Below are 25,636 nucleotides of genomic sequence, written 5' to 3' on the forward strand. Positions count from 1 at the left end.
GAATCATGGAATGGTGGTGGTTGGAAGGGACCTCTGGAGATCATCCAGTCCAATGCCCCTGCTCAAGCAGGGGCACCCACAGCAGCCTGCCCAGGATCACAATGGCCAGCTGGGTTTGGAAGCTCTCCAGAGAAGGAGATTCCACCTCTCTGGGCAGCCTGCTCCAGGGCTCCTGCACACTTACACCAAACAAGTTTATCCTCCTGCTCAGATGGAGGAGAAACTCATCAGCCCTCCAGAGTGAGGTGACTGTCACTGGCAGCATGGAGAGCTGCTTGGCCCATTTGCCCTTTCTTCTGCCTAAGCACAGCACAAAAACAATCAGTCAGAGCTCTCAGTCCCTTGTCTTCCAAAAACCTTAGCTGCAACCCTGGCCCCAGAGTTGGAGTGACATGATCTACCTCAGAACCTCATTATGGACAGAAGCTGGGCTGAAATGGGTGTCCTAGACATGGCAGCAGCATTCAGCAGGTCAAGGGAGGTTCAAATCCCCTTCTACTCTGCCATAGGCCACATTGAATCACAGAACAGAACCACAGGATCAGTCAGGGATGGAAGGGACCACAAGGATCAGACAGTTCCAACCCCTCTGCCATGGCCAGGGACACCCTACCCTAGAGCAGGCTGCACACAGCCTCAGCCAGCCTGGCCTTAAACACCTCCAGGGATGGAGCCTCAACCACCTCCCTGAGCAACCCATTCCAGCCTCTCACCACTCTCATGCTGAACAACTTCCTCCTCAGTCCATCTTGAACCTACCCACCTCCAGCTTTGCTCCATTCCCCCCAGTCCTGTCACTCCCTGAGAGCCTAAAAAGTCCTTCCCCAGCTTTTTTGTAGCCCCCTTCAGACACTGGAAGGCCACAAGAAGGTCACCTGGGAGCCTCCTCTTCTGCAGACTGCACAGCCCCAACTCTTTCAGCCTGCCCCCATAGCAGAGCTGCTGCAGCCCTCTGAGCATCCTCCTGGCTCTTCTCTGGACTATTGTGCCCAGTTTTGGGCTCCCCAGTTCAGGACAGACAGGGAACTACTGGAGAGGGTCCAGAGAGGCTACAAAGGTGCTGAGGAGCCTGAAGCACCTCTGTGAGGAGCAAAGGCTACGAGACCTGGGGCAGTTGAGCCTGGAGATCTCAGCGCTCAGCAAGAGCTAGCGGGTGGGAGGCAATGCAGGCCAGGATGTGCTGGGAGGGCAGCAGGTCCCACAGCACCTCTGTGTCAGCTTCTTGGCTGCTGAAAACAAATTTATTTTCCTTACAAGTAAATATTGGCCATGGCTTCACCTCAATCAATATTTACTTCGTGGCTCGGTCGATCCTGATAATCACTCACAGGGAAGGCGGAGAAGCTCAGCTGCTGTTTCTATTCCTGCTTCCTGCTTTTCTTCCAGGGGAAAAGTTCCTGATTCCAGTGAGTTGTGTGGTGGTGACTTAACAAGAGACTCAAAACCTTCCTGGTGAAGAGAAGGCTCCAGGGAGACTTCCAAGCAGCTTTTTAGCACCTGAAGGAAGCTGAAGGAAAGCTGAGGAGGGACATTTTTAAGGGCTTGTAGTGGTATGATGAGAGGGAAAGGCTTTGAGCTGCAAGAGGGGAGATTCAGACTGAGGATTAGGAAGAAATTCTTTACAGCAAGGGTGGGGAGACACTGGCACAGGTTGCCCAGGGAGGTTGTGGATTTCTCCTGCCTGGAGGTGTCCAAGGCCAGGGTGGATGGAGCCGTGAGCATCCTGAGCTAGTGAGAGGTGTCCCTGTCCATGGGAGGGAGTTGGAACTGGATGGTCTTTGAGGTCACTTCCAACCCAAACCATTCTGTGATTCTCTGATTTTATGATTCCTGAGATGCCTTTGTAGGTCTAAGAGGAGCATCCACATTTTATACAAGTGCAGAACCCAGGCAGAGCAATGCAGAGCTGCCAGCTCGACAGGGAAACCAAGACCTGACACAAGCCCAGCAAGCCCTGCACTGGCCCTGCAGCCATCAGATGGGTAGAAGGTGGAGTTTCTGGCTCCTGGGAAAGGATGATTTTTCATTGATCTGGGGGTTTTAAAGACAGAGTCAGAAGATTTTGCAAGCAAACCTCCAAAGCTCTTTGGAAAATGCCACAGCTGAGAATCTCTGACCTCGAGTCCTACACAAAGATGCTCAAAGAAACCCTGAGAGCGCCAGGGAGGGAGTCAGGAGCCAGAAGGCCTGGGTTTGCTTTCAGCTTTCTGGTGGGAGGAGGCTGTGGCAAAGGGACAGAGCAGATGGTGGAAGCAGGACTGAAAGAGGAACCCCACAGAGAGAGCTTCAGGCAGGCGGGAGGATGAGACACAGTGGGGTTTGGAGGAGGAGAGAGGTGGTTTTGCTGCAGCCAGAGAAGCTGAGGCACAGCCAAGAGCAGACCTGATGCAGCCCTGGGCAGCCTGATCTGGTTGGAGACATCCCCAGTCACTGCAGGGGGGTTGCAAGAGATGTCTTTGAGGGCCCCTTCCAACCCCAAGCAATCTGTAAAGCTGTCAGGCTGCAAAGCTGCTCAGGGTGGGGACAAACTTGAGCTTCAGCAGGACTGAAGTGGGTGATCTCAGCAGATGCAGTCAAAGACTCCCACCACAGGGTCACCGGGGAGCAGAGCTGGGCAGGAGGGATAGCTGGGGCACTTGTGGAGGCACAGGGCAGCAGCAGCACTGCTGCCACCACCCAGGGCAGTGCAGGCAGTGCACAGCAGGAACCTCTGATGAGATAGCCAAGGCTCCCTCCACCGAGGCCTTGGGCAAAGCCGTAGTGTGGGAAGCACACAAAGCACAGCCAGGGAAGGGCATGGTCAGCCCAGCTGGAAACAGCAGCAGGGAGAGAATTCCACCCACTAAACTGCCTGAACTATTCAGGACAGGACCCTGCCTCTCCCCTTCCAGGTCCAAGCAGCAGCTGACGTCCCCTGGCTCTCAGCAAGCTGGGCTGAGTCCTTCTGCCGCTTCTCACACCTACAGCACGACCAGCTCCTGGCTGTGAGGGCACCTCTGGGCACAACATTGGTGTTGCCTCCTCTGCCAGAGGTGTGAGAAATTCCACAGTGCTTCTGGGGAAAATCCATTTCTGGACAGAAGGAGCAATTGCTGCCCACAGTATCACAGTATCACACAGTATCATCAGGGTTGGAAGAGACCTCACAGATCATCAAGTCCAACCCTTTACCACAGAGCTCAAGGCTAGACCATGGCACCAAGTGCCACGTCCAATCTTGCCTTGAACAGCTCCAGGGACGGCCCAATAACATAAGACCTTGGGACTCTTTGAGGCAAAGACCACCTTGGAAAAGCAAGCACTGATTGTGTTTTGAAAGTGCTCCAGCCACAGATGACCAGAGCTGCTTGGGCTGGAGCAAGGGCAGGCCTCGGGCATCCCACAGCAAGGGCTACAGGGAGAAGTTTGGGGGGGGGTGGAGGTGGCTATATGGATCTGGGACAGTTGAAGTCAGATTTAGGGTGCTTGCAGCTTTGAGCAGAAGGACCAGACGTGGGTCTTCAGGCCTCCTGGAAGACATGAAGAGGGAGGGAAGGAGGGAGAGGAAGAAGAGGAAAGGAGGAGGAAGAGGAGGAGGAAAAGAGGAGGGAGAGGAGGAGGAGGGAGAGGAAGAGGGAGAGGAAGAAGAGGAAAGGAGGAGGAAGAGGAGGAGGAAAAGAGGAGGGAGAGGAGGAGGAGGGAGAGGAAGAGGGAGAGGAGGAGGGAGAGGAAGAGGGAGAGGAGGAGGGAGAGGAAGAGGGAGAGGAGGAGGAAAGGAAGAGGGAAAGGAGGAGGAAAGGAGGAGGGAGAAAAAGAGGAGAAAAGGAGAGGAGGAGGAAAGGAGGAGGAGAGTAGAAAAGGAGGAAAAGGGAAAAAAATAGGAAAAGAGGACAGAAGGAAGGCAGAAAAAGAGGAAAGGAAGGAGGGAAGGAGATTTTCCCCTGCTGTTGCTTCACATCAAGCTGTCACCTTGATTTCGTGCTTGCAAAAGCATGAGACAAGCAGCGCCTGAGCAGCAGCTGGTGACAGGAGCCACACATCCTCATGAAGCTGTGGTGGCCAGAGGGGACAGGAGGGTGGGTGTCACAGCAGCACGCCTCACTCTCTGCTCCATCCCAGTCTGGAGACTGGCCCGAGTGTGACAGCAGCAGCCAAGGGATGGGGAGGTGTGGAGAGAAGCTTGGTGTGAGCACCTCTGCCATCTCGGGAGGCTGGCTGAGCAGGAGTGAACGAGCCTCCTTTGCTGAAGTGTCCCACCTACTCCACCTTTCACTGAGAGCCATCGCTTAGTAATGAAGCGTGATGGGATCCCACAGCCTGTAGCAATCTGGACCTGCTTCCAGCCTGAGAATCAAGCCCTGCAGCCATGCCCTGGGCAAAATTCAAATCAGCAGGAGCCAGGCTTTTCTCATGAATAACTCATCTGCACTTAGTCCGTGCCAGAAACCACTTGTTCCTCACAAGGAGTGACAGTTTAGAAGAGGAAGATTCAGACTGCAGAGAAGGAAGAAATGTTTAACTCTGAAGGTGATGAGATCATGGCTTAGGTTGCCCGGAGAGGTGTTTGATGCCCCATCTCTGGAACCATTGCAGGTCAGGTTGTTTGGGGCTCTGAGCAACCTGCTCTAGTTGCAGATGTCCCTGCTGACTGCAGGGTAGTTGGACTGGATGACCCTTAAAGATCCCTTCCCACCCAAACCATTCTGAGCCATCCACTCCCATCTGGGTGTGGGTGGGATTGTGATCCCTGCCAGTAGCTTCCACTATAAGAAGTGGAGCCAAACCCATGAGCATTGGACCCTTGTAACCAACAGCCAGTGATCTGCTTTTCCAGACCATGAGTGTAAGAGGTGAAGGTTTAACTTGGTATGTGCAAGAGCCCCACTAGAAGTGCAAGATTGATCTGAAAACTCAGCATTGTCAGCAATGATGCTTGAGGAGTCACTCCAAGGTCTCCTCTGTTGGCCACTAGTTTTGGCAGGTTGAAGCTCTCAAAGAAAAGCTGTCAGTGAGGCCAACAGGACAGGTGGTGAGACACTGGACAAGTTGTCCAGGGAAGCTGTGGATGCCTCCTCTCAAGGCCTTGAACAACATGGTCTAGTGAAAGGTGTCCCTGCCATGACAGAGGGGTTGGATCAAGATGATCTTTAAGGTGCCTTCCAATCCAAACCATTCTGTGACTGTGACAGTCCTACAGCTGGTGCTGTTTGAGGCCACAGCCAAAAGGGGAGCCAAGGCAGGGAGGGCTTGGAGTGACCTCAGTTTACACAACATACTGAAATGGCTTCTCCTTTCCTCCCAAGGCTTCGCTCATGCATCAAACAAGAAGCTGACCAAGAGGCCTTTGTGTTTATGAGGCTCTCAGGAAGGAAGACTGGGAACCTGAGATTGAAAATGAGACAGGAAAGACATGACCCAGGCTGGCAGCAGGGGTAGAAGAGCAGTGACAAGCAATGGTTCTATGAGCTGGATTCTGCCAGGGGGAGAGCAATTGCTTCCTGGCAGCAGCAGGAGTCCTTCTTCCCCTCCCACCTCAGAGCTGCCTTGTGCCTTCCTCATCCATGCCCCTTCCTGCTTGCCAAGAGATTTACATCCCACCGTGTCTAAGGAAGTTGGGAAGTGAGCTCAACCAGCGAGGAGTTCCACAGCACCCCAGAATCCCAGCAACCAACCCCCCTCCTGTGGCAGGTTCACCTCCCTGCAACACTCCCTGGCTTGGTTGCTCTTGATCTTCATGAAGTCACCTTTAGCCTACTGAAAGATGAAAGGAACTAAGTGACAAATCCCCGAGGGGCCAAGGAGCCACCACGCTCCCACCCTCATCACGTCCAGGTGGATGGGGACTACACCAAGAGGAAGGTTGTCCTTGGGACATCCCAGGAGCATCTCTTCCACATTATCCATCAGGTCAAAGAAGTCATCAGGCAGCAGGAATAACATATGTGTGTGTGTGTGCTGGGAGAGGTGCATCTTGCAGGGCTTTCCTGCTGCTTGATGCCTATGAGACTGCTCCCTGCATAGCATTAGGACACACTGACAGCAGCTCTGTCTTCCTCGGGCTTTGCCCAGGAGTGTGTTAAGGTTGTGGTGGAAACCTCATGTTCTTGTCAACTCCCCAGTGATTAGTGTCCCTAGATTAATAGATACAGCTCCACTTAAGGCCAGATCAATAGTTCTCATTCACTTTCTTGGTCCTGTTCCCTGGAGCTGAAGCATTAAGTGATCACTCCTGGAGATATATTGCATGAGGTGCAGGTCTGGATGGAAATCAGCCTCCCAAGGAGACCAAATGTTTGGATCATAGCTCATGCTTTTGACCATGCCTTTATGGATGGTGGCTGCCTGGTGAAGGGTATGGAAGATGGAGGAGGGGAGATTTAGGTTGGAGATTAGGAAGAAATTCTTCACAGAGCAGGTGGTCAGACACTGGAACAGGCTGTGGATGCCCCCTCCCTGGAGGTTTTCAAGGCCAGGTTGGGTGAGGCATCGAGCAACCTGGGCTAGCAGAAGATGTCCCTGACCATGGCAGAGGGCTGGAACTGGATGACCTCTGAGGTCCCTCCCAACACAAACCAATCTGTGATTCTGTAAAATCCCTCCATGTGGTGGTTCTTCTCCATCAAAAACTTGCCCCTTGCGTGTCAGGACCTCCACCCAAAACCACGCTCCCATGTCCCCCCTGGAGGTGATGGCTGCAGGTTTGTATGACCTCAGGAGAGAGGTTCTATGCATTATTTGAGGGCTGTGAGTGTTTACTGATCTCATCTGGCAATTGGTGTCGTTAGAGAGGTTACCTGCTGGAGCCTCAACCAAGTGGGTCAACTCAAGGAACGTGGCTCTCTTGCTGCTCATAAACACAGGGAGTTTAATCACTCTGCCTGGGGAACATCAGCCATGACCAGGAGTCTTCTGCTGCTGGCCATCCCCTCATGGCACAGTCTTTTTGTTTGGGAAAGATCATCTAACAAGCCTGGTGCTGAACCACATCCATTCTAGCTTTTGACTTGTCTCCTCAAGACCCATTTGGCTCAGACACCAGCTCCCAGCAGGAGCCTTGTAAGCAATCTCAGAGCACAGGAGATATCTGGCTCTTCCTGGGGTGTGGTGACAACTTGTTAGGCCATGTGGCACCTGGCACACAGAATCATAGAGTTGGGTCAGTTGGAAATGACTCTGTCAATCTAAGACCACAGTGGCCATTAAACTACTTCCCAAAGGGCCATGGCCACACATCTCTTGAACACCTCCAGGGATGGTGACTCCACCACTCCCCTGGGCAGCCTGCTTCAAAGCCTGACCGCTCTTGTAGGAAAGAAATTGTTCCTCATACCCAAACTCAACACTGAAACACCTACTGCACAAGCACAGCTGGGTAGCAAAGAGGGTTGTGGCATTCCTGCTTTCCCCCAGGCTGGAGTGAGGGCAGCCAGAGACCACTGGCACAGGATAACAGATCGCTGTTGGTGCATCAGCACCGCAGCAAAGCTGAGACTCTTCTTTTCCAAGCAGGAGATGCTCATCCTGTGACAGAGCTCCTTGCCTAATGACACTAAATGATTGATGCCACAGATGCAGCCACTTGCTTCGTTGGACATTGAGGGAGCTGTGGCAACACAGAGTGAATCCATCACTGAACCAGCATCAGTCCATCTATAAAACATCTCCTCAGCCCAAATGCAGCCTGGCTCAGCATCAAGAGGCTCCCCAACTCAGTAGGCTTTATTTTGTCTCCTAAATTGTTTTCCTGCCTGCATCTCTCTCTCCTGCAGAGTGAAAGTGTGGCCCATATTTGGTCCCTCATATCTTTATCAATGATGTAGATGAGGGAGTTGAGGGCAGCCTTAGTGAGTTTGCAGGCGACAAGTTTGGTGGGTGGGTCCCTGACCAGGTGGTCAAGCTGGATCAATGGGCCAAGGCCAGTGTGATGAGGTTGAACAAGGGCAAGTGCTGGGTCATAACAGCCCCTTGCAATGCTTCAGACTTGGAGCAGAGTGGCTGGAAACCACCCTGTGGAAAAACACACGGGGATGTTGGTCAACAGTGGCTGAAGATGAGCCAGTGTGTGTGTCAAGGAGGACAGCAGCATCCTGGCTTGGATCAACAATAGTGTGATCAGCAGGAGTAGGGACATGATTGTCCCCCTGCACTGGGCATTAACAAAGGCCCATCTTGAAGCTTGAGGTCAGTTTTGGGGCCCTCAGGCCAAGAAGGAAATTGAGGAGCTGGAGCAGGTCTGGTGAACAGGTCTGTTGAGGAGCAGCTGAAGGACCTGGGGATGTGGAGCCACGAGAAGAGGCTGAGGCAGACCTCATTGCACTCTATAGCTCCCTGAAAGGAGGTTGGAGCTGGGTGGGGATTAGTCTTATACATTCAAGAGCTGCTTCTGCTTCAGTTTGAAGCAACCACATATAGATCCACCTCCAAGAGCCCTCTCCATCAGATGTAGAGGTGCAAGTGAACAGAGAGAGGGAGCTGGGCACAACTGCCTGTGCCAGGCAGGAGGCTGAGAGCACAGCACAAGGTGACAGCTCCTAGTGGTGAAATGAAGGGTTTGGATGGAGCAGTAGCAGGTAAGAAACAGGAGGTGCTGAAACACTCTAGGAGCACAGCCAAGATGGGTGAGGGCTCTTCGTCATTCCCAGCAGCACATTGGTGCTGGGGGAGCCATAAATGCCACCAGTGCCATCTGCAGTCCTTGATTTATGATCCTCAGCCCCCTGCTTGCCAGAGAGTTCCTTTTCTGCTCATGGATGCAGGCACCTGGGAAAGCAGTGGCTGGCTGCCATCACACCCACCAGCTCCAGTCAGGGGACCCACAGCCAAAGCCTCCCTCCAAGCTGTGGGACCCTCACTCCAGCACCCACAAGCAGCAAGTCTGACTCTTTGCTGCACCCCAGACACATTGCCCATTTAAGCAGAGGCTGGTGGGTACCCAAACTGACCTCTCTCATCTCCCAGCCTTCTAACCATGTCCTGCCTCACCCCCAGCTAGGACATGCCCTAATTGCTGCTCCTATCAAATGATTAACCAACTAACTCTCACGCCCTGAGCTGCCCCAGCAACACCTGCTGCCTCTGCTCTGGCCAAAAAGGCAGCCAAAACCGCAGCGGCAGCTCCTACAGGAGCCACCCCAGGCTTGTTGAATGGGAGAGGCTGATGGAGGTCTGCTCCCGGGGCAGCTAATCCGTCCCTGTTCGATGAGGACCATCCCCGGGCTTGCTCTTGCTCTGGGGATGTTCCTGCTGAGTAATCCTGCGGGAAACGCTGTGGTGGCTTCCGAGCCAGCGCAGAGCGCAACGCAGCGGCCGCAGTGCGGAGGGGAGAGAGCTACCCGAGAGCTGCGCAGCAAACTCTGCCCTCCAGCTCCTCCGTGCCCTTCGTCTCCTTCAGACGGGCTTTTTTAACCCCCTTTGCTTGTGTATTCCACGGTGATGGATGGCAGTGCCTGCGATTCAGGGCAAAGAGGGCGAAAGGCTCTAACCGCCGCACGGACACGGTGGCTCTGCAGGGAGCAGCAGGAGTCCTGCTGTGACCCTGATGTCAGCGGTGCAGGCAGGAGGGAGCTGGAGAAGGTGACCTATTGGGGTGAACCACAGAATCGTTTTTGTTAGGGGATACCTTTAAGCTCATCGAGTCCAACCCTTAACCCGACACTGCCAGGGTGCCACATCTCCAGGGCTTTGAAACACCTCCAGGGATGGGGACTTCACCACTGCCCTGGGCAGCCTGGGCCAGGCTTTGACAACCCTCAATGGGAAGGAATTGTTCCTCATGTCCAACCCAAACCTCCCCTGGGGCATCTCAAGGCCATTTCCTCTCACCCTGTCACTTGTTCCTTGGGAGAAGAAGCCAACCCTCACCTGGCTGCAGCCTCCTTTCGGGGAGCTGCAGAGAGCCAGAAGTCCTGTCTTCCAGCTCCCACCATCCTGTGATCCCAGGCAAATGCTTCTCCTTGCAGATCTTCCTGGCACCACCAGAAGCATCTCCCTATCCCTTCACCCTGCCAGGTAGCCTTCAGGGCTGTAGGAGAGGGGAGAACAGGGTACTTGGAGAGAACCTTGCCCACCTTGCCCTCTCCATCTCAACCAGAAGGTTCTCCACAGCAGCTGCTTTCTGAAGCACCATCCATAAGGCAGCACAGCTCTGTGGAACTGAGCTCTCCAGCCACAGCAGCTGCCAAACCCAAGGGTGACTGAGTTGAGCAAAAAGCAAAGCAGGGGGGATGGCTGCTGACCCCACAGACCTTCTGCTCTGAAGGCAGAGTGATGGATGGGGAGAGGCAGGGGGTGGAGAAAGGGTGGAGAGATGATTTTCATCACCCTGCAGTGCTGGCAGGCTGCAAGGAGCTCATGAGAAGCTGTGGGTAGGGATGGGTGGCTGTTTACTTATTTATTGCTCACTTACCTTCCACAGATCTAAATAAATCAGGAGGAAGAAGGAGCAGGAGAGGATGAAGGCCAGCACAGGCTCTTGGCACCTCTGAAGAGCAGCAGGAGAGAGCTGCAGGTTGGAATGGACAAAGCAGCCTGATGAGGTTGGCATTTCACTTCCAGCTGACACCCAGGATGTGAAGGTCACCACATCTGCTGCTGCTTTGTGTGCCCACCTCCCTCTTTCCCCCGTTCCTGCTGGGATGAAGGCTTGCAGGCAGGCTTTGATCTTTAAACACTGCAAGCTGCAACTTCAAGTGTTTCCCAAAGCCCCTGACCCATTCCAGGTGCTGCAGTACTTGCATGCCAAGGATCCCCAGGCTCCTCCTTCCCATTCAGCTCCTCCAGGAACTCCCAGCCCCGAGACACTCATCCATGAGACACTGCTTGTGCTGGATCTGAAGCTCAAGGGAAAGAAGAAGTCAAAATATTGTCCTTTCTCCTTCGTTGCACTGAAAGATGAACTGTGCTGGGAAGCTGGAGAAGAGTTTGCCCTTCAGGGCTTCACGGGACAGTGTCTCCAGGCTGGGACATCCACCCTGGGCTCCAACAAGGCTTTGCATGACTCTACTGTTGTTGGTTTTCCTCTGATCAGACTCAGGGATGTGATCCTCTGAGCAGAGATTCCTGGACTGTAGCTGTCTCCGGGCAGTGGTGAGACAAACCCTGGGTAGTGTCTCCTCTGGCAAGGTCAGGAAGAGTGTTAGGGGCAGCACCAGACTAAAAACCCTGGGATTTGGTCCAAGATGTGAGGCTTAACTGCTGGCAAGTGCAGTTAAGAGCCCTCCTACCACTTTCCTATTGCCGAAGGAAGGGTCTTGGTCCCCCTGCAGGCGCCCAGCACCACCTCCATAAGCAGCAAAGCATCCCCTGGTGGGCTTGTGCTAAGTGCCCTCCCAGTGCCAAAGCTCTGTGACATTCCAGCACCCATTCTCTACTTACGTTAAGCACATCAGCAGGGCTGGCTGGGGAATTGCAGCCTGTGAAATTCTCCTCCCCATGAGGTGAACTCGCAGCTGAGATGGTGGTGGTGGAGATGGCTGGGAGGGATGGTGGGGTGCCAACACCACAGGTGGGCCAGCAAATCACAGCTTGCATGGAGCAGAACTTGTCCTCCTGAGGTCAGAGTAGCAAAGGGCACCTGTGAAAGCAGGTCTACAAAGCCATCCTTCTCCAGAGCTGCTGCTGCTGCTGTGTAGCTGGAAAGTTAATGAACCTACCTGAAGCAGAGAGATTCTCAGACATTTCCTTCAGACTCAGCCAACGCTGCTCAAAATGTTTCACAGGTTCACTCTAGGCATTTGTTACAGCTTTACAAAGGAGCACCTCAACAGAGAGGAGCTCAGCCAGCACCCATGAGTGACAGTAAAGCAGTTATTGATGTCATTGATGTCATTGATGCCCTAGCCTAGCTAGCCGGGGGGCCACCAGGCCCCCCGGCCTTTAGATCACCTCCACCAGTCACCCAGTGCACACCACAGGGACTCACCAGTGACGTCGGGAGGAGGATCCCTCTGCCCAGTTGGGCAAGCTTGGAGCTTGCCTCTCCTGAGGCTCATTATAAAGGGGAGTGGGCAGGGAGAGCAAAGTGGTCACACCTGGGGTGGGAGGAGACTGCAACAGCACCCAGGTGCTCTGAGTTTGGTGGAAAAAGGGGAGGTGGTGCTGAAAGGAGGGAGGTGGAGAGGAAAAGAGGAAGATGGGGGGAAAGGAGGAGGATGGAGAGGAAACACAGGAGATAAAATAGAAGGAGGAAGGAGGTAAACAGGTTGGTTGGTTGTTCTGCTCTGGCAGAGAGTTGGACTGGATGACCTTTCAAGGTCTTTTCCAGCCCCTAACATTCTGTGTGGCCCCCAAATTTCTTCATCTGAGAAGTGGAAGAAAAAGAGCTGTTGAAATGAAGCCATGGAGTCCTCAGCACAGCAGAGACAGGGACCTGTTGGAGCAGGGCCAGAGGAGGCCATGGCAATGATGGGAGGGCTGGAAGCCCTCTGCTGTGAGGCCAGGCTGAGACAGTTGGAGTTGTTTGGCCTGGAGAAGAGAAAGCTCCAGGGAAACCTTCTGGTGGCCTTGTAGGGCTTTGAGGGGACAGCAGAAAGCTGGGGACAGGCTTTTGAGCAGGACCTGTTGTGCCAGGACAAGGGGTACTGGCTTGAACTCAAGGAGGGAGATTCAGACCAGAGACAAGGGAGAAATGTTTGACCCTGAGGGTGGTGAGAGCCTGGCCCAGGTTGCCCAGAGAGGTGGGAGCTGCCCCATCCCTGGCACCATCCCAGGTCAGGTTGTTTGGGGGCTCCAAGCAACCTGCTCTAGTTGCAGATACTACTGACTGCAGTGGGGCTGGATTAGGTGATCTGTAAAAGTCCCTTCTCACCATTCCATGACCTTTTGAAGCTCTAAAGCTCTTCACCTCCTCCCCAAAGCAGCTGTTGCTCTAATTTACCCATCCCTGCTATGCCTGAACATGAAGTTCTGGGCGAATCCCCACGGTGACTCTTCAGCAGCAGGGCTGCTCTGCTCAGCAGCTCTAATTTCTCTGCTGGAGGTGGTCACCTGCTGCAAGCAAAACAGCTCATTTAATGCATGCTCTGGGCTGTGTGGAGCTGCTGGCAAGGCTTGGGCTCTGCTGAACGCCACCCGAGCTGGACCTGTTCCTGTGTGACCTGCGCTAGATTCTGTGCTCCTGCTCTGGCAAGGAGAATCATAGAACCATAGAATCAAGCATGTTGGAAGAGACCTCCAAGCTCATCCACTCCAACCTAGCACCCAGCCCCATCCAGTCAACCAGACCATGGCACCAAGTGCCTCATCCAGGCTTTTCTTGAACACCTCCAGGCACGGTGACTCCACCACCTCCCTGGGCAGCCCATTCCAATGCCAATCACTCTCTCTGAAGAACTTCCTCCTAACATCCAGCCTATACTTTCCCTGGCACAACTTGAGACTGTGTCCCCTTGTTCTGTTGCTGGTTGCCTGGGAGAAGAGACCAACCCCCACCTGGCTACAGCCTCCCTTCAGGTAGTTGTAGGCAGCAATGAGGTCCCCACTGAGCCTCCCCTTCCACAGGCTGCACATCCCTCAGCCTCCCCTCATAGGGTTTGTGTTCCAGGCCTTTCACCAGCCTTGTTGCCCTTAAGGAGGTTGGAATCCATCATGTCTGGAGGGCCCTTCCAACTCCTAACGTCCTGTGATCCTGTGGGATAACTCGGCTGAGTCCCTGAGCTTCCTGAGAGCCTTCCTTTGTCCTCAGCCTGCACCTCTCACACTGCCTTCTGCCCCAGCACTTGTCCGAGAGTCCTCCCGGGGAGCTCCGCTGTGACTAGACCAAAGCCAGCGAACGCCCCCTGGCCACTTTCCCGCAGCTTGCCATGCCCCCGCTGCGGGAGGGGAGGAGGAAGCTGCGCAGCTGTCCCCGCCGGAGCCGCTCGGCTGCCCGGGGCCGCGGCTGGGGCTCCGGGCGCAGCGCAGGGCTCTGCTGCCCCAAGTGCCGCGCACAGGAACGGCAGCGGCAGCCCGAGCCGGGGCAGCTGGCACACACCCTGGTGGAATCACACCGCTCAGGGGGCGAAGGCACCCTCAAGGCTGCCCTAGTCCAACCCTCTGCAGTCAGCAGGGACAGCCGCTACTAGAGCAGGCTGCTCAGGGCCACAACCAACCCGACCTGCAACGGTGCCAGGCATGGGGCAGCTCCCACCTCTCTGGGCAACCTGCGGCTGGAGAGCTGCCTGGCACAAAGGGACCTGGGGGCTGTATCAGACAGGCAGCTGAACAGGAGCCAGCAGTGTGCCCAGGCAGCCAAGAGGGCCAGTGGCATCCCGGCTGGGGTCAGAAATGCTGTGCCCAGCAGGAGCAGGGAGGTGATTGTCCCCTTGCACTGGGCTCTGGTGAGGCCACACCTCGAGTGTTGGGCTCAGTTTGGGGCACTGCAATCCAGGAGAGCTGTGGAGCTGCTGCAGCAGGGCCAGAGGAGAGCAACGAAGCTGTGGAGGGCCTGGAGAGCAAATCTTGTGAGGAGCGAGTGAGGGAGCTGGGGATGGTTAGTGTGAGGAAGAGGAGGCTGAGGGGAGACCTCATTGCTGTCTACAGCTACCTGAAGGGACGTTGTGGAGAGGCTGCTGCTGGGCTCTGCTCACAGGTAACTGGAGACAGAAGAAGGGGGAATGGCCTCAAGCTGAGGCTGGGGAGGTTTGGATTGGACATTAGGAAAAGGTTCTTCATGGAGAGAGTGGTCAGGGACTGGAAGGAGCTGCCCTGGGAGGTGGTGGAGTCACCCACCCTGGGTGTGCTTAGGAGTGGTTTGGATGTGGTGCTTGGGGCTGTGGTTTAGGGTGACTCTTGTAGAGCAGGGTTCCAGGTTGGACTTGGTGATGCTGAGGGGCTCTGCCAGGCTGCATGGTTCTGTGACTCTCATCACCCTCAGTGTCCAACATTTCTCCCTTCTCTCCAGTCTGAATCTCCCTCTTTCAGTTCAAACCGTCACCCCTTGTCCTGTCACAACAGGCTCTGCTCAAAGATCTGCCCCCAGCTTTCTGATCAGCCCCTTGAAATCTTAAGAGGCCACCAGGTGGTGTCCCTGGAGCCTTCTCTCCCTCAGGCCGAAGCCCCCAACTCTCTGTGCCTGGCCTTGTGAAGCAGGTGAAGCTGCAAGAGCCAGTGCTGAAGATCTGGCTGTAGGCTTGCTCAGAAGCTGGTGGAGATGTGGGAGGCAGCACGTGTCCTCTACTCTATTTTCACACCAGATGCATTGGCTCCTCCTCAGCATGGAGATGTGTCCTGAGCACAGGAGATGCCTCAAAGACCCCTTCCCAAAACAGAGGCAGCAAGCAAGGATGTCACCCCTCGCTGCAGCATCTTGCCACTGCAGTGCCCGGGCTCTGTCGCACCAGGACGTGCAGCCTTGTGGTTGCTTTGTTTGCTCAGGACATATTTGGCCCTGTGTCCTCTCCTGTGAGGCCACCATCACCTGTTTGCACAGGGCCTCCCCCTCCACAGCACCTCCCTGGCACCGCCACACCTGGGCCATCCACATCTCAGTTCACGGTGAGGGCAGCCCCAGGAGCTGTGCCAACCTCCCTGCCCACAGACATCCATCGGCTCTTCTGAATGTTCCTGCCCCAGATGTGATGTGGTGGCCCAAGTGGAGAAGGAGGGACCAGCAGAAACAGGCTCATGTCACCTCTGAAAAAATGGGATTCACCAATGCAATGAGTTGTGAGATCTCTGCACTGGCTCAGGTGTCCAGTGGGAGGTGTAGGGAACTTCAGGAAGCATCTCTAAAGGTGTCCAGGATGGGCTGAAGTGCCCTATGGTGAGTCAGAGGAGATGGTGGGAGCAGAAAGGAAGGTCCTGTGCAGAGTGGGATTCATCCTTCCTCACTTAATCACGGAATAGTAGGGTTCAGAAGGGACCTCTGGAGATGACTGCATCCAAACCCCCACCCTGGCTGATTCAGGTCTCCATTTTCTTCATACCAAAAACAGCCCCAGGGGACACCTCCCACCCTGAGGGTGCCATGAAGACACTCCAGAGAAAGGCACTTTGGGAATGAGGATGGTTGGGCCAAGTAGTCTTAAAGGTCTTTTCTAGCCTAAATGATTCTTTGATAACAACCTGATCTAGTTGGAGCCATCACTGCTGACTGCAGGGGGCCTGGAGAAGATGAACTCTAGATGAGGGAGAGGTCACTTCCAACCCAGACCATTTGATGGCTCTAAGAAGGTTGAGCAATGTCCAGACTAGGGGAATCCATATGGGAATGGGCTGCATAGCAGGAGGATGGGATGGGTTGCAAAGAAGGTGCTGGAGCCACTGTCTTGAAAGAGCAGAGGAGAGCAATCACCTCCCTGGTCCTTCCTCAGGCAGGAGCACTGGGATGAGCCAAAAAGTGATAGGACTTGGCAGGGCAGTTGGGAACCAGTTATCCCACTGCGAGGCCCCTCTGCTTCCCACTCTGCCAGGTAGTGCTCAGGTCTCCTTGGTGACAGATTATGGGATTAGAGGGTTCAGGTGAGCCTCCTGCACGTGGTTGGGTTACTCCTGGGAATGGCCTGGTTGCTTCCCCAGCCTCCACTGGTATTGAGGGTTGCACCAGCCTGGGTGCAGGACCTTGCACTTCAAAGAAACAAGAGCCTGCCCCTGCCCTCCCTCACTTTCCCCAGGCCTGGATCACCCCAAGTCAACGCTCCCTTGGGTAATGGTTAACTTTAATGGCCTGGGCCTGGCTTTGCCCACATGATGGAGCACCACAGGGAGACTCAAGGGGTTGATAGTCCTCAGGATAAGGAGATAAGGGCTGAGTTTGAAGGGCAGCACTCAAGGCTGCTGTCACGGCCAGCATGGCTATCCCCACCAGGGTGGGAGCAGCCCACAGCCTACTCTTGGCACTCCCATCCCCACCCTTGTGTCTCCCTGGTGAGCTGGGAGCTGTCCCTCAACTAGCAGGCATCACCTCAGCCTTTGGGTGGCTTTTGCTGTTTGTGGTTTGAAACCAGAGCAGGGCAGAGTGGCCAGTAAGAAGAAACTCTTCAGGGTGAGGAGACTGGAAACAGCTTGCCCAGAGGCGTGGTGGACGCTTCCTCCCGGGAAACATTTGAGATCACCTCCCACTAGCCCATATTTGCTCAACATGGTCCAGTGGGAGGTGTCCCTGCCCATGGCAGGGGTGGGATGGAACTAGATGATCTTTGAGGTCCCTTCCAACTCCAGCCATTCTATGATTCTATGCAGCCACATCCCTGGCCCACAGCACAGTCCTCGGTGAGCTCCAGAGATCTCTGGCTAACCTGCCCAGCAGCTCTTTCTCTCTTAATTGTGTTGTCCCAAGTCAATGGATAACTTTACAGCTCAGGCCATGAAAACATCAAACAGAACAACCTTGACAGCTCTCTGGAGATGCACCGCGCCAGTCGCCTGGGGGAAGGGACAATTAAGTTCAACTATAAACCCATCCTGAAAGTCATGGCTGTGGGCAGAGGTCAGCATGGAGTCTGCTGCAACACCAGTGCTGCTAGGCCAGGCTGGAGATGTCATGTGAGTTTCCACAACATCATCTCTAGATCCTGCAAATCAGGTTAGGTTTGCTCCTGTCCCATCCCACTGCACCTTGGGTGCTGCTGTGTGGGCACTCTGCTGTTTCACAGAGGTGGGACCTTCCAGCCTGCCCCTCTGACATCACCCCAGGAGGGCAGAAAGAGACCAGAGCCTTGCTGAGCCTCCCCAGCCAAGCTGCCCATCTCCACCCAGCCCACCAAACCCTCCTGCCATGGTGACTCCCGTGTGTTGGTAGGCACAACGTGGTGGCAGCAGTGCTCCCTCCTTCTGCGTGCCAAGCAAAAAGCCCAAGTGCACACTGGGTCCTCTCCACTTGGTGCCTTCACCTCCTGGCCGTGCCATGCAAAACCATGTGGCAGAACCCCTTCCCCCAGGCTTTCACCTCTGCTTTTTCTCTCCCCTTCCACCCCCCTTCCCTCCCTGTCCTTGACCAGCCACAATCTTGGCATTCCTGCAGCTTTAACAGCCCCATAACTGCTCAGGAACAGCAGATGGGATCCAAGCTGAGTTTTATAGCAGCGTTGCTTCATCACCGCAGCACAAACAAGGAGATGATGGTGCTGGGGCCCGAGGGGACGTTGCAGGCAGTGAAAGTCCCTGGGTGGATAGCAGGGGGTCCTCTCACTATTAGAGTCTTCAAGAAGAAGGGCTTTGGGTAGGATGAAGTCTTGCTCTGCTGAGGACCCTTTGTGGGATGAGCCTGAACTTCCAGCTCCACTTTGAGCTGCCTCCCAGATTTGCCAGGGAGAGAGGTGACCCAGGTGGACCTCAGCAGGGTTTTGCATCTCTCCCTCCAGCCTCCACAGGGACTGTTTCCTCCTAGGCCATCCCATCCTAACTTTGAGATGGTCAGCAGCTGTAGCTCAGACTGTAGTAGGACCTTCTCAGGTCCCTGATGTCATGTGAGGGAAGCAGAGCATCACCACCCCTAGGGCAAAGGGCCAGGATGGAGAACCATGGCATGGGGATACAGAACCCTGTGCTCTAGCAGGGACAGTGCACAGGCAGCTCAACACCACCGACATGCTCCAGTCAGCCACGGGGGGTGGCAGAAACCATTTCTTTTGGCAGTGGAAGTGGAGATGGGTGAGCAGAGACAGCTGCAGTGGGGTTGACAGGGACGTTTCAGCTTGAGCGACACAGAAGTCGAGCTCCTCTCACAGACTCCTCAGCTGTCCCCCTCCCAGCTGTGCCCCATGCTCACAGGGACTGTGAGAGGCCTGTCTGGGGCAGGAGGGTCCCATCCCAGGTGACAGCAGTGCCAGGAGAAGCAGCAGCCATGGCAGCCCCACATGCCCTCTCCTCTGATGTCTTCTCTGGGGTTTTCTGCGGCGCAGCTCCGTCGAGGCAGGACCCTGGAGTTTTGCATGCCATAAAGCAGACACTCCCTGGACTTTCTTGACGTCATGGTAGAGCTTCCCCTTTATTTGCTGTCCTGGTGAGATCACCAGGAACAGCTTGGTGGCACAGCCAGAGCAAAGTCCATGCCGACGGCCACGCTGGGTGGAAGGAGGAGGGGTTGGAGATGCTCAAGTGTCTGGCCATGTGATGCCTCCTGCCTTGGAGATGTGTTTAACAGAAGAGCAGCATCCCAGCCCTGGTCATGATGACCAGCATGAGGCCACACTTCACAAGGGAGCTTCCATGAATACTTGCAGAGCAGGGGATGGCTTCAGAGGAGATGTGTTGGTTTATGATAGGTCCGTGGCAACCTCCACCAGGTTTTCCTCAGACCTGAGGTCCCCGGGGGCTTCAGCCATCAGATCATGGTCCTAACATCAGGCCATGCCTTCCCAATGCCTCACTCCACACAAGACCTCTCCTTGCTAGCCCCAGACCTCTACCCTGTGCCCCAAGAAACTGATGTACCCACGGGTGAGGATGGAGGTCCCTAAAAATGTTGTATTCCTCCCATCCCACTTCTGACATTATCAGCAGACAGAAGACATTGGAGAGGTAGAGTGAGGCTGTTCAGGAGTTGAAGCCAACAAACTACCCCAGGTTTCTTCTCTCTTCTGCCAGCAGCATGGAGGAGGAGCAGCTCCTCATGCTAGTTTCTTCATTTTCTTTGTAGACACCCTTCACATACTGGAAGATGGTGATAAGGTCTCCCCTGAGCCTTCTCTCCTCCAGGCTGAACAAACCCTGCTGAGATCTCATTCCCCAGGTGGCAGTGAAACATGGAAACAACCAGGAGAGGAGAAGGACTTGGGAAGCAGAACACCTGGAAACAGGGACTAGAAGGATGTAAACCAACTTCACTGCAATGAAGCTGGAGCTGAGAGAACCTGAGCAGTAGGGACAGCAGATTTTCTTCATGAACAAAGGTAGCTGAAAGGCAGGCTTGGGAAAGCAACAGGGAGATGCTGGCTTCTCCACACAGAAAGACTCAGCATCCTGCAAGTATGGCCAGGTCAGGAGGCAACTACAGGAAGCAATCACAAAGGAGAAGATGGGACCCCGCCAGGAAGGGCTCATAAACAGCTGTAGCTGTGTGTGCAGGTGTGTGTGACCTCAGCAGCCCGAGCAGCTCTGAAGCCCTGCTGCCTGTTTGCACAGCTACAACTCTGTGGGTATGTACACACAGGAGTACACACGGGGATTTTGGAGACCCAGCCCAGAACTTCCTCATGTGTCTCCCTAGCTCTTCTCCCTTCCCCACTGCCTGGCACTGATCCCTCTGACCCACAGATACCTTCCCCCCTCACAGAGCACACAGTAAAGGTGGAGAGAGGGAAGAACAGTGTCCTGCCTGTCCTTTTGCTTGTCCCTTGTGGGACAGGGCTGGATGTTGCTCCAAAGCTTAGGCCATGTCACAATAGCAATAGCACTGCCTGGTGCTCCAGGGTTACACCACACAAAGCTCCTTGCCCTGCTCAGGTGCCAAACTTCCTAGCCCAACCCAGCTCAGTGATTCTATTATTAGGTTGGAGGAACGTTTAGAGGTTATCTCGTCCAACCATGGACATGTCCAACTACAGCAGCGAGCTGGGGGCTCAGAGCCCCACACAGCCTGACCTGGGCTGGTTCCAGGGGTGGGCTGTCTGTCACCTCTCTAAGCAGCCTGAGTTAGGGTCTCGCCCCCTTCAGTAAAGAACTTCTTAAGCTGTTTCTTCCTTTTCTTAAGCCTATTGAATCAATCCAAGAGGGTTAAAGGCCCCAAGAGCACCTGAGGGAAGAGGGAACAGAAGAAAGATGACATCTCCACGTGATAAAATTTTATTACAAAATATGAGCTGGATTAATAGTCATAGGGGAGGCTTTTTAAGGGGAGGGGGAGGGAAGAGGGGGAAACATAACAAACAAAAGCATCACCGGAAAAATAAACCTTCCACCCAAGGTCTCTAGGTCCTGATTTTCACATTGTGTTCATCTTGGACAGTAAACAATCAATTATCATCTTTGATCCATGCAGAGCATTTCCCACCCCCCACCCCAAGCCACACACTGCTCTGCTCCTATTTACAGCCCTTTATTTCCCACCCCCCACTATGTACAGGTGCAGCAGAGACTTCTCTGGCTTGGAAACCTTCACCACTGTGTCCCAGAGGATGCTGGAGTTCACACACCAGCTCATGGAGCAAAGAGGGGGTTTGCTTCATCTGTATCACTCCTCATCTGCCCCAGCTTTCACTCTTTAAGCACTAGAACATGGGGCTAAGGGCTCCCCTGAGTTGCCTTCTCTTCTCCAGGCTGAACCAACTCAGCTGAGATCTCTCAGATCTCATTCCCCAGTCTACTGTTCAAGTGGTGGTGAACAAACCCACCTGAGATATCCCAGATCTACACTCCCCAAGTGATGGTGAAACATCTCCCCCTGCTTTCACTCCTTAAACACTAGAACATGGTGACAAGGTCTCCCTGGAGCCTCCTCTCCTCCAGGCTGAACAAACCCAGCTGAGATCTCTCAGATCTCAGTCTCCCAAGGGATGGTGAAACCTGGAAATAACCAACAGAGGAGAGGACTTGGGAAGAAGAACAGAGCAATGCCTGAGAACCATCATTAGGGTCTAGAAGGATGTAAACCAACTTTGTTGTGATGAAGTCTGAGCTGAGTGAACCTGATCAGCAGGCAAAGAGGATCATCAGCATTACTCTCCCTCTCCCACAGCTTTCACCAAGAGCTGCAATGAAACATAAGGCTGAAGGTTATCCCCTTCTGCGCACACGACAGTGGAGAAATCACAGCACAGGCTTGCTGTGGTTTTGCCTTTGACTGTTTTGGGCTGGGTTTTTAGATGCTTCTTCCTCTGCTGCCCACCTCCCCTCTTCCCCCATCACAGTAAAAAGAAGTAATAAACATCTGCACACACAGAGTCCACCTGAGGCTGAGCAGATGCCTTTTGTCTGCACACCAAGAGCATCAGGGAAATGATTTCAAAGCTGCCTGCTGCTTGTTTTGGCTTTGTGATGATTGTTTTGGGCTCCATCAGCACAACAAGGGAAGAAAACATGGAAATGTGGAGTGGAGGTTTCCTTCTCCAAAATAAAGAGGAGGGGATGATGAGACCCCTCTAAGGGCCTCAGGTGAGGGCTAGCCTCACAATTATCCTGATAGCCCACATGGTGGTTGGGTTGATCTCGTGCCCTTGGCTCACACATTTAGGAGGTTCAACCACAACAGATGAACCAAAAAAAGAGTCTTCCCACACAGAGATTGTTGTTACCACTGTGGGTGCTGGCTGCCCCTTGACTGGTGTCACAAGCTCACCATGTCAGGGCTCACCTTTCGAGGAGCTGAACTGGTGCCAGCTGAATAGGGTGGAGCACAGCAGGTCCCAACACAGCCACATTAGGTCTCCACTAACCCCACCAAGGCAACCTGAGCTTCCTGGAGACACTGGCAGGGACTGGCTGAGGCATTTCCATTCTACCCTGACATTCCTTTGGCATGAGCTCAACGTGCCTGTGCTGGCAGCCACATGCTCCTGCTCCCCCACCGTGCTCCGAGGGGTTTTTCCATCATCAGAGACATTCCCTAAGGCTTCTCCACATCCACCTCTGAGCAGAAGCCCCTTGCATGGAGGCTTCAGGCTGCACATCTCTCCTGCCCCTCTGTTTTTGGGGGTAGAAGGCACTGCACACCCTTCTCACTCATATAGCTCAACCCAGCCTCCAAAGTGATGTGGGAAAAAGGAGGAGGCTAGGTCAAGGCAGGGGCAGGGTCCTGTTCTGTGCCCTGAAGTGAAGCCAGAGCCCACACACAGCAAGGCTGATGGTAAACAAATGCATTTGCTCCAGCACCTGCCCATCTCCAGTGACCTGTGACAGCAAGCAAGGAAAGAGCTGGGAAGAGGACATGGGGGACATACATGTAGTCAGCAAAAGGTGATTTATGAGCCAGGCATTCCGAGCATCACGTCAAGAAGGTGTCATCATCAAGCCTCCCAGGCAGGCAAAAGCCCTAGTGCTGAGATTTGGAAACATCTCCCCATGCACCATCAGGGAAAGTCACCTAAACCAGTTTCCAACCTTTTGTTGGCCTGATTTCCCCTCTCCATTCCCACCTTCACTGGTAGCATGAAGAAAGGAGGAGGCTTCTTGTCAAAGAGCCACATGAAAGGCTCAATGCAGCACTGCACCACCAGCCCTGGGCACATCATCCATCCCAAAACCTACATCATGAACACTCCATCCCAAAATCATTCCCCTCCTGTAGCTCCTGACCAGCTTCAATTTATCCAAGACAAGCAGGACCCGTCTTTGGCCAAGGTGTAAGTTGGGCAAGAGCAGGGAGAAGTGGCCTTGAAATTCCCACTACCTGAAGATGCCACAGTTCAGGGTGGCTCTTCCAGTCCCTGATGCAGGCACTTCGATTTGCTGGAGGAAGAACAAGAGAGGAGGAAATCAATAGCCTGTTGGACATAGCAGGCCCATGATTTGTCCCTGATTTATTGATCACCTGCACAGCTGCTGTTTAAACTGGCCTGGCTTGATTCCTGTCCTACCTCAGTTTAACTCTCAGTAGGCTTTGAAGAATGGTTGATGTGCCCCCTGTGAGGCACTCCACAGCAGAGGAAGGAAGTCCAAGGTGGTGAAGCCGTGAGGTAGGTAAGGTGATCACAATCTGAACAGCAGGATTTATTGGGATCTGAGTTCAACGATGCCTTCTCCTTTTCTTTTGTCTGAAGGTGGTGAAGCAGCAACAGCAAAAGCTGGGTGAGAGTGGTAGTGACTGATCCCTCATGTTCCTGTTCAAGGCATGAGCTGGTGGCTTTCCAAAAAAGGCAAACTGTGTCCTGGGTATTGCTACTGGGAAAATACAGTCTGGTTTCCACTGGCAAACTGGTGGCTTGCTTTGCAGTCCCCTGGGTGGCTTCAAGAGCTGTGCCAGTCCTCCCAGAGACTCCTGAAGTCAGATTTGTCTTGGAAGCAGAAATGCTAAGGACATAACCAAAAAAACCTGGTCAAGCAGGGCAGATACTGACAGCCCTGAATGAGTCAGCTGCCAGGAAGCCACAGATGGACTCTGTGGCACACAGATGATGGCTTTTGTCATCGGCTTTTGTGCTGTTCCTTGCTTGAAGGCACTGTCAGGCGAGTATGTCACAGGTCTTTTCTTCTATGCCCCCACAGAGATTGGGATTGTCAACCCAAACAGCCCTGGGCATGTGCTTCTGCTCTCACACATCAGAGGTGGCACATCCATGGCTGCACTAGGGGGCAAGGTGGAACATCCACGATCACACCATGGGACGAGGTGGCACATCTATGGCCATACCACGGGACGAGGTGGCATATCCATAGCCTTACCATGGGATAAGGTGGCCATGCCATGGGGCAGTCCCAGAGGACAGTCTGGAGTGAGACCTCTCACGCAGAGCCAAGCTACCAACCCATCACAACCCTCCTCAGGCACCACCCTAAAAAAGGGAGGCGAAATAATCCCAAAGAGCTCGAGGCACAAAGGACAGCTGCTCCTGAGTGGCAAATAAATAGCAGGTTTGCTGGAAGCACAGCCTTTGGAATCCAAGGCCCAGCACCTCCAGTGCTGCCAGGAGCCTCGTCACGAGATCAGTCTGTAATTAAAACTGCTTTTTTAATGAAATTTCCCTTAAAACCAGAATAGCTGGGGAGAGGGCTTGCAAAGGGGGGACTGGGGGGTCTTGCCCCACTGGTTGATCACAGCATGGGTTTGTTCCTGTGTTAGGAGAAAAGAAGATGCCTCCTCAGGAAGGGAAAATAAAAAGGGGGGAGAAAAAAGGGGGGGGAAAAAAAAAGAGTTTGAGCTGCTCTGGGAGGAGTGGTGAAGGTAGGTGGCTCCTAGTTCTGGTGCCTCTTCATGTGGAGAGCCAGATGGTCGGAGCGGGAGAAGCAGCGGCCGCAGGCAAGGCACTTGAAGGGTTTGGCTCCTGTGTGCTTCCGATAGTGCCGGGTCAGCTCGTCGGAGCGGGCAAAGCGCCAGTCGCAGCCTTCCCACGTGCACTTGTAGGGTTTCTCACCTGCCAGGAAGAGCCACAGGTCACAGGCATAGCAAAGCCCAGCCTCCCAAACACCCACCTCATCCTCTGCGAGACACCCACAGACTCAGAGAATGCTCAGAGAATGGGTTAGAAGGGATCTTAAAGATTATCTAGCTCCAAGCCCTCCTGCCATGGGCACGGACACCATCCACTGGACAAGGCTGCTCCAGAGCTCACCTAACCTGGCCTTGAACACTTCCAGGGAGGGGGTATCCACAACCTCCTGGGGTGACCTGTTCCAGTGCCACTGCGAAGAATTTCTTCCCAATCTCCACTCCAAATCTTCCCCTCCTCAAGGTTTAGTCCGTTGCCCCTCATCCTACAATAACAAGCCCTTACAAACACTCTCCCCAGCTGTACTGTAGCCCCTTTCAAGTACTGGAAGGCTGCTCTAAGCTCTCTCCAGAGTTTTCTCTTCTTCAGGCTGAACACCCCCAACTCTCTCAGCCTGTACCCACAGGGCAGGTCCTCCTTTGTGGCCTCCCCCATGCCTGCTCTAGCAGTTTGATGCCCATCTTCATTGGGAGGCCCTGAAGGACTCAGGGCTGCCCCTGGCTTGTGGCCATACTGATGTTTTACATTACCAGGGTTCACTAATGCCTCCAAGAGACACAGAATCACAAAAAGTAGGAGATGAAAGTTACTTCTGGAGATCAAGTCCAACCCCTCCAGTTTTGAATGCTTTGCATATACCATACTCAGAGACTCACATC

The 25,636-nt window shown here is 54.0% G+C and overlaps 1 protein-coding gene and 1 long non-coding RNA gene across 6 annotated transcripts in view; both read right to left on the minus strand.

Moving 5' to 3' along the window:
- Window positions 1-9,801: 9,801 nt before the first annotated feature.
- LOC135183950 (uncharacterized) lies at window positions 9,802-11,084 on the minus strand. The gene is made up of 3 exons (XR_010305787.1): window positions 10,710-11,084; window positions 10,385-10,480; window positions 9,802-10,000 (listed from the first exon to the last, which is right to left on the minus strand). It is a non-coding gene; the product is annotated as an uncharacterized LOC135183950 (long non-coding RNA).
- A 9,579-nt stretch (window positions 11,085-20,663) lies between these two features.
- LOC135183943 (Krueppel-like factor 5) overlaps window positions 20,664-25,636 on the minus strand; it is a 41,384-nt gene continuing 36,411 nt past the window's right edge. For 4 of the 5 annotated variants that reach the window (XM_064159301.1, XM_064159302.1, XM_064159304.1 and 1 more), the window contains one exon: window positions 20,664-24,902. In XM_064159301.1, the coding sequence (XP_064015371.1) occupies window positions 24,724-24,902 (179 nt within the window). In that variant the 3' untranslated portion in view covers window positions 20,664-24,723. The remainder of the gene's footprint in view (window positions 24,903-25,636) is intronic. The other variant, XR_010305775.1, reaches the window with a different exon arrangement.

Source organism: Pogoniulus pusillus, chromosome 19 (genome assembly GCF_015220805.1).
Source record: "Pogoniulus pusillus isolate bPogPus1 chromosome 19, bPogPus1.pri, whole genome shotgun sequence".
NCBI lineage: Eukaryota > Metazoa > Chordata > Aves > Piciformes > Lybiidae > Pogoniulus > Pogoniulus pusillus.